The 7,715-nt window shown below is 51.0% G+C and overlaps 1 protein-coding gene across 4 annotated transcripts in view; it reads right to left on the bottom strand.

Annotated features, from left to right (window-relative positions):
* Positions 1-221: 221 nt before the first annotated feature.
* Positions 222-7,715, bottom strand: part of PECAM1 (platelet and endothelial cell adhesion molecule 1) — a 55,667-nt gene continuing 48,173 nt past the window's right edge. For 2 of the 4 annotated variants that reach the window (XM_026512468.4, XM_026512471.4), the window contains 2 exons: positions 5,755-5,777; positions 222-1,275 (listed from right to left, as the gene is read on the bottom strand). In XM_026512468.4, coding sequence (XP_026368253.1) covers positions 1,246-1,275; positions 5,755-5,777 — 53 coding nt within the window. In that variant the 3' untranslated portion in view covers positions 222-1,245. The remainder of the gene's footprint in view (positions 1,276-5,754; positions 5,778-7,715) is intronic. The other 2 variants (XM_026512470.4, XM_026512473.4) reach the window with 1 other exon arrangement.

Below are 7,715 nucleotides of genomic sequence, written 5' to 3'. Positions count from 1 at the left end.
ACACTGAAGCACCAGCCAATGGATGGTAATGACTCACCGTTTGACACTCAGACTACCTCTAGCCCTGCCTCTGACGAAGACCAGAGTCCCTGGGCCCGTGTGAGATGACCAGCTGATAAGGCCTGCTTGGTTCTTTGTGACTTCAGAAGGCCTGGAGTCCTCGAACACTACAGATATCCTATGTGTGTGTGGCTTCTTAGAAGATAACATTTCACAGGTCCATGAAGAGTAAAGATCAAATTTATTTAATACAAAACCTTGCAGCTGTGTCACTGAGGTGGTTGGGGGAAACGGGTTCAGTTAGGTCTGCTCCCTAGTGAAATCCCGCCACAAAATGGCCACAGCTACTCGTCCACCCGCTCGAGGCACCATCAGTCTCTATCTTAGACCAAGAGACCATAAGTCTCTATCTTAAGACCTCAGGAGACCATTTCTTTAGCAAGGAATAAATAAAAAAAAAAATTAGTAAGAAAAATATGCATTTCGTTTTTCTATTAGAAACAATATCTGCTGTAGGCCAACACCCTTCTGTCTTGCAGCCTTCAGCATGGTAGAGGAAAAGAAAGAAAGGGTATAGAAAATCAGCTTAAGAACATCTGTGCTCTGTCCAATGTCATTTTCTATTTTGTGCATTGCCCGGAATGAACCATAGCTTCACGCTGGCATCTCAAAGGGTCGCTCCCAGGCAGCTCTGGTTTCGCATTTGTGGCAGGCGAGGTCACGGAGGGAACAGGGTGCAGCTGCTGGCCGGTGCTGTGTACCTTCCAAGGAACAAGGACTACCCAGAACCACAGGCCTTTGAAGGACCAAAGGCAAAGAGAAAAACTAGCCCCTAAGCCAGGCCATTCGCTGGAAGTGATCGACTACAAAACAAAAATGGTTTGTGTGTGTGAAGATACTGGGAAAAGTTCTTTATCTCTGTACAAGATAAAATATTCAAGTTTCAAAATATCCCAATGGCCTGTTTACCCTGAACCTCCTTCTGCAGCTCTCCACTCCTGAGGATGCTCCAGCTTGGTGAGGGGGGGCCGGGTGGGAATTCACCAGCCCCTCTGGATCTCTCCACGCCCCACAGAAAGGTCGGAAGACGCCTGGAGAACGGGTGACTCGGCCTGAGGGGCTGCTGTGTTCGGCGGGAGCAGGGCGGGTTCATAAATACATGCACAGAGCTCTTGGAATACAGGGATGTCTGCTCTTCTGGGAACGTGGATGTCCCCCCCGGGGGGCGCGTCCGCTCCCGCGGCCTTAAGTTCCGTCAAGGGAGCCTTCCGTTCTCTGTAGAGACGAGAGAGAAGACAAGCTACGGTCACGCCCTTCCGGACGGAAGCCGGGCCTGGTGGAAAGGACTGCAGCCGGCCCTTCACAAAGGAACTCCAAAGCAGCACTCGCTCTTCCCGTCCGCCCGCGCCAGCTCGGCAGGGCTGCGGCCTCGGCTCCCTGGGGACGCGGCGCACGTGAGCACACCCCGCGCCTCCGCCAAGCACCCGCCGCACGCACACCCGGGGCTGTGTCCCGCGGGGGCTGCCCTTCCCCGCAGAGCAAGACCAGGAGAGTTAAGGGAGACCTGGCTTCTTGCGCCAGCTCTGCCTCTCCCGGGAGATGAACCTTCTCTAGGTCTGTTTTTTAATTGCAGAGTCGACACGGGTCAACGCTGAAGACATTACACTACTAAGGGAAAGCAGCCAGAGACAAAAGACTGCACTTACATGAGGGACCCAGAGCAGTCGCGCTGATAGAGATGGAAAGGAAAACTCTGGTTTCCAGGGCAAGTGGGGAGTTACTGTTGAATGGGTAGACCCTTGGTTTGGAATGATGAAAAAGTTCTGTGGCTGGATGGTGGTCGCGTCTGCACAGCCATGTGAATGTAACCTCATGTCACTGAACTGGACACTTAAAAATGGTTAAAGCGGTCAATTTTGTTGTGTATGTTTTGCACAATAAACTTAAAAAAAAAAAAAGATTCCACTTGCCATACTGTCGTGTTCTCTAACTGCTTTGTATGGTACTTTTGACACCTACACATCCACCAGGGACCAGACCCCTCTCTGACCCAAGCACTGTTATCCATACTGAGGACACACGAATTGTATATCCCATCCACCACTGCCAAATGGTACGACCACATGGGAGAGGTCCTAACAATCTGCGGGAGTTCACCGGGGACTCACAGAAGGTGTCATGGAGCCAGCCTCCAAGGTGGGGCAGACTTAGACGAATGGATGTAGCAAGGGGGTGAGAGTGGAGGCGCCCTGGGCCCCGAAGGGCAGGCAGCAAGTAAGTCCCTGACTCTGGCCCCTCTGTGAGCACAGGGCACCCTGCTGCGGGGGGACCTCAAGGAGGCAAGCGTGGGGGCAGTTGTGGGGATTAGCCAGGGTCTTGGGCGCCCCATGGCCAGGTTGGTGGGGTCCTGGAGGCGGGGGTGGAGGTCAAGTCCCTGTTTTGTTCTGGCCCTGCCATGTCTGAGGAGCGTCTCAGACAGGATGCAGCTCCAAAGGGCTCCAGCTGGCAGGCCCAGGCTCTGTCTCCTCCTTTGCCAGCAGAGACCCTGGCAAGCGGGCCAAGACAGCAGTGTTGGCCCCAGGGGGCTGGAGGCCTGCCAGCCCTGGCAGCTCCCTTCATTTCATTTCTTCCGCTTTGCCCAGAGGGGTGACCCTGGTGTCCAGCCTTCCTGCAGGCCCCAGACCAAGTCCCTCCCTAGACGCCTCTGTTCTCCTTCGCCAGGCGAGGCGAGGACTGCGGATGGAAAGGGCTGGGCCACTATCAACCGGACCTCGAAGTAAAGGTTAACATGCTCACATCCAAGACCTGTCCTTCCCGGTACTTCAGTCAGAGGCCAGCTGTCAGCCACCCAAGTACGGCCATGAGATCACTGCACTTCTGCCCAGAACATGGTGTGAACGCTCTCAAAGGTCATTTTGCTTCTAACACCCCTGGGATTTCTACTTCCTGCTTCTAGAATGTGCCCCTTAGAGAGCACTTCCAATAAACCAAGTCTGTGCTAGATCCTCATTTAATCCTTGCAACAACCAGGGGTGGGGGGTGGTTATTTCTTCCAATTTACAGATGAAGAAACCAAGGCCTCAAGAGATTAAGAAATCTGCCCAAAGTGACGTGGCTACTGAACAGCCCATCAGGAAAAGGTTAGGTCAGGGGACGGGGGTGGGGCAGGGGGTCTCTGTTCCTAAGTCAGAGCCCGGCTTTGGTTGAATCCTGTGAAGAGGCATTTCAGGGCTAAGTGATGTAAATCCCCATCCATACCTCCTACGGCCAGAGTGATGAAAAGCACTTTAAAGGATAACCAAGCCGCATTTATATGGCAGTTTGCAAAACACTTGGCACACGTTTCTCATTTTACCCATAAGACCCTTCTAACGTGTGGCTGGCAGTGTTTTTTGTCGGTCTCATCATCAACGTTTTACAGATTGGGAGGCTTAGGTTGAGGAGGACAGGATCACCCCAAAGACGTCTGGAGAGCTGCACTCATAGTCCAGTTCCCACCTCGGCCCAGGGGCCAGCTGGCTCCCCGGAGGGAAGGAGGTCAGTTGTGACTGGGAGCCACCTTTTTGCTATTAAGAAGGCAAGGCTGTCTGCAAGATCCCGAGCCCCAGGAAGGTCCAGATTCACTCCTTTAAGTACAAGGTGTTCTCTTTCACGTTATCTGTCTGCCTGGGCCACAAACACAATTTATAAACAAGGCAAAAATGGCAGAGGAAAAATGAAGTCAGAATGTGCCATTGAAGCAAGTCAAACAATACTAAATTAGTATTTGGCTAAGTGGCTATCTCATTGTTAAGATATTTCCTCCAGTGTGTTTTCAGAAGCAACGGCCATTAAACAACTGGGAATGATCGCCAGGTTTGATTTCAGGAAGGAAATCCCCTCCCATTTCCCTGCTGGGCAATTCAATTAATTTTCTCCTGACCCTCACCAGCTGATTATTAGCAAAACTATACCTGCTGCTTTTATAAACAAAATGCATTCCCTTAAAGATTCAAAATCTCTCTCCCAATGCCTGGGCACCCCAGAGCTCCCGCCAAAAGGCTTTATTATTTGGGTGGGCAGGCCTGGTGGCGGGTGAGCTCTCAGGGGCATCCTGGGAGCAGACTTCTGGACCCACGGGCCAACTTCTGGGGAAAAGGAAAGTTCTATCTGTCCTGGAGCTCAGGGCTTTTGTCCAGAGAGACCACTTGGATTGAAGACAAAGTAAATAAGTTGGTCCCGCGGGTCCCGCAGACCTGCCTTGGGTGGACACATTTCTGGATATTGTAGCAGAAGAGCATCGCTTTATCTGGGTGGCACACTGCCTGCGGAGCAAAGTTCTTACTTTCCATTCTCTCAAGGCCATGACGGCTGGAACAGTGATGTCACTTCTTCAAGGGAGTCTTGTGTCGGGGACTGACCAGAGAGTCTCGGAACCTACGTTCTAGTCCAGCTCTGCTATGACCTAGCTGGGTGACCCTGGCCAGGCTGTTGAGCCCATTCAGTCTTCAGTTTTCTCACCTATAAGTTGGGCCCCCTGTCCTTCCAATGCAAGTCTCTGGTTTCAGGAGTCTGGGTGGGTTCAGGCTAGAAAAAGACATTCATTTCATTCCTCTTTTCCTCAAATTGATAGCTTTCCTCCGTAAAAAGAATGTCAGTGGTTTCCTGCCCGTCAAAGGCATAATGAGTTCCCTATTTTATAAGAATTCAGACTCCAGCAAAACAAAGGAAGCCAGGGGGCCCATTGGAAGGGCTACCAGCAATTTCGCAGAGAGTTCTTCCCAGACCTTAAAGAAGCAGTTCCTCATTTCTCAAGGTACTGGCTGCCCAGTTCGTTAACCCCTGCACTGCTGAGTAGTTCATAGAGAGGTCGGGAGCGGGAAGACGGGAGGAGACAGGTCTTGGCAAAAGTTGAACTTGGACCTCTACATTTTTAAAAAATATAACCCGCTGCCAAGTAGCAGCTTCCTAAATCCTCAATTTCCTACAGAGCGAAACCTCGTAACGAGGTGTTGGAGTCCTTTGCATGCAAGCCCTAACTGACCTCTTCCTAGCACCTGCCACCCACGCCCTTTCTCCTCCCATTCTGAGCTGCTTGGCCTGCTGTAGTCAGACTCATTCCTCACGGCCGGCCTGTCCCAGCGACCCCTTCCTTGGAGAAGACCACTCACCAGGCCAGCCTCTCTTCCGCCTTTCCATAGTGTCTCGTGAGTTATGACTGGCTTGCTTTCTCAGCAGTGTTAACTTATCTAATTCCCTCATTGGGTCAAGGACCTTGACAGCAGAGAGCCTGGTGTACTAGGGTGACTGGCAGAGGCTCTCAGAGTTCAAAGTTTAAGTGAGCTGTTGGACCCTCGCCTCCTCAAGCATACTCCCCCCACCCCAGGCTGCCTCGCTTCCAAAGCCTGAACGTGGACTAGGGGGAAACGTACACTTCACTTGTGGGGAGCTAAGGGCCCTAGATTCCCAGTCCTGTCAGGGTGGTGATGGTGGTGGTGGTGGTGGGGATGTCTCCCTTCTTAGGAGGGCTGAGAAGTAATGATGGAGCAGTGGGAGAGAATATTTGAAATCACAACAGGCCCAGAACACAGGGCCAGGCTGACGACCAAGCCTTCACTGTTCCAGGCTAGTTCCGAGTTGCCAGGGGCTCCTGGTCTAAAACAGATGAGGCCGGTGTAGGGGTGTAATTAATGGGAATGCAGAATCTGGGTGAGTCTGGAAATATTACACTGTTCAGTGGGCTATTTAAAAAATATTTATGAAATGTGTACTTACAGAATATCTGTTTTCCATGAAATCTGCAAAACAAAGGATAACGTGGAAGTGAGAGGGATGCAGAGAGGGCCTTAGGCTCCCTCCCTCCCACAACATATCAGGAACTCCAAGGGTAGCCTAGGGGTGCAGAAGGAGATCCTGGAGCCACAGGCTTACTGGGTACTCAGCTGGATGGCTCCTTTGCCCACAGACAGCTTCCTCTGGACCCTGTTGCCCCATGTGACAAGCATATAAAATCCTTGGCAGCTCAGTGGACATTTAAAACAGTTTAAAGATATTTTTTTAAAGTAATCTCTACACCCATGGTGGGGCTTGAACATGACCCTGAGATTAAGAGTCAGAGCCTCTACTGAGCCAGCCAGGTGTCCCTTAAATAGCTAAAAATAATAATAATAATACTGCATGTTATTTCAGGAAAAAAACCTGAAAACTACAGAGAAGTAGAAAGTAGCAGATAAACATGATCTCTGGTTCCACTCTTCAAACCCTGTGGACGCTTTTGTCCTCCAGTGATTTTCTCCTCTCAGGAGGCTTTTCTCTTGAGTTCTGATATACAATATAGGCCATTTTATAGCCTATCCTTTTTACATAACACGATTTTACAAACATTTTCTAACACCTTCTTAAACATAATTGGTAGTAGCTGTGTAATTATCATTAAATAGACGTGCAATTGTTTACTTATCCAGTTCCTTACTTTAAAAATTTAGGTTCTTTCCCAGTTTTTGCTATTTTCAATAGTGCTGCCATATCCTCTCTGGGAATAAAGCTATTTCCATATTTCCTACTAGTTTGTCCATTCCCAGGAGTGGGATCAAGGGAGCAGAAGGTATAAACGTTGCCTCCTGCTCTTGGGATATATGGCCCAAGAGCCCAAGGGCTGCCTGGAATGGCAGGGCCTCCCCTTCCCCTGGACAGCCTCATCTCAACACTGTCTTCTTGCCAGAGTGCCCGGGGTCTGGCTGCCCCTGCCTGGCTGCAGTGAGGAAGATGGGCCTGGCCAAATGTCAGGAAGATCAGAGTCAGGTGAAGAAAGGCCAACGAGAACAGGAGACATTGTGCTAAGGGTGAGCCACCCCCGCCTGTGTTAGTTAGAGATGGTTTTCACTACCACAGGCAAGAGAGGGCTGTGGTTTGCCCCTTTGGAAAGGACCAGGCCCCCACTAAGAGCAGTTTCTAAATGGGCAGGAGTCCACATGGTTGAGGCTGATCCCCAAACAGCCCCTTATGGACACAGACCTGAAGACAGAGGAAGCATGGGGACTTCTGGTCTGGGGAAGGGAGGAGATGTGGGTATGGGGGATGCTTGCCATTCTTGCAGGTGGTGGAGGTAATGGCAGGAGGGCCATCCCCCATCCCCTCCGAGTCCTCAGTGTTACTACAGGGTTGTGCTCCAAGGGGCCTCAGTTTCTGCTCAGCTGCCTGACCTCAAACCCAGTCCCTTCTGAGTTTGGGGAAGTCTCAGGGCCCACCTGTCACAACGGGAGTCACAACCCTTCTGTTTCTTTCTCTAATTTAAAAATATCCTGTTTCCAAAAGTCCACTTCCCCCTCAAACCCTGTCTTATCACAGCTCTATTGTGCGTCCCCATGAGAGGGAACAGGGCCAGAAGTTCCTAAGGGGCCCCCTTCTGTCCTGGCTGGGCCAGAGGCAGACGTCAACGGCCAAATGGATGAATCAGCCTGACCGCGAAGTCAAGCCATTGTGTAAACTTCCACGCATTGAGTGAGGCCTGGGCAGCACTCCCACCTCCTACCCAAACCTGACCTGGAAGGACCCGAAGGACCCCATGCTTCCCACTCCCCCAAAGCCCCAGGGGCTCTGCAATCAGACACAAGAAAGAAAGAGCCTTAAGCTGTGTTTCCTAAAGCAATACGAATATAAAATACCAAAACCTTGAATATGCTGGTAAATACTGAAGGAACCCTAGGTCTATGCATACTTGTAGTTTCTGCTTCTTT

This window comes from Ursus arctos, unplaced genomic scaffold (assembly GCF_023065955.2).
Source record: "Ursus arctos isolate Adak ecotype North America unplaced genomic scaffold, UrsArc2.0 scaffold_24, whole genome shotgun sequence".
NCBI classification, from domain to species: Eukaryota; Metazoa; Chordata; class Mammalia; order Carnivora; family Ursidae; genus Ursus; species Ursus arctos.
The sequence above is the reverse complement of the archived record's forward strand: the minus strand, read 5'-3'. Positions and strand labels throughout refer to the sequence as shown.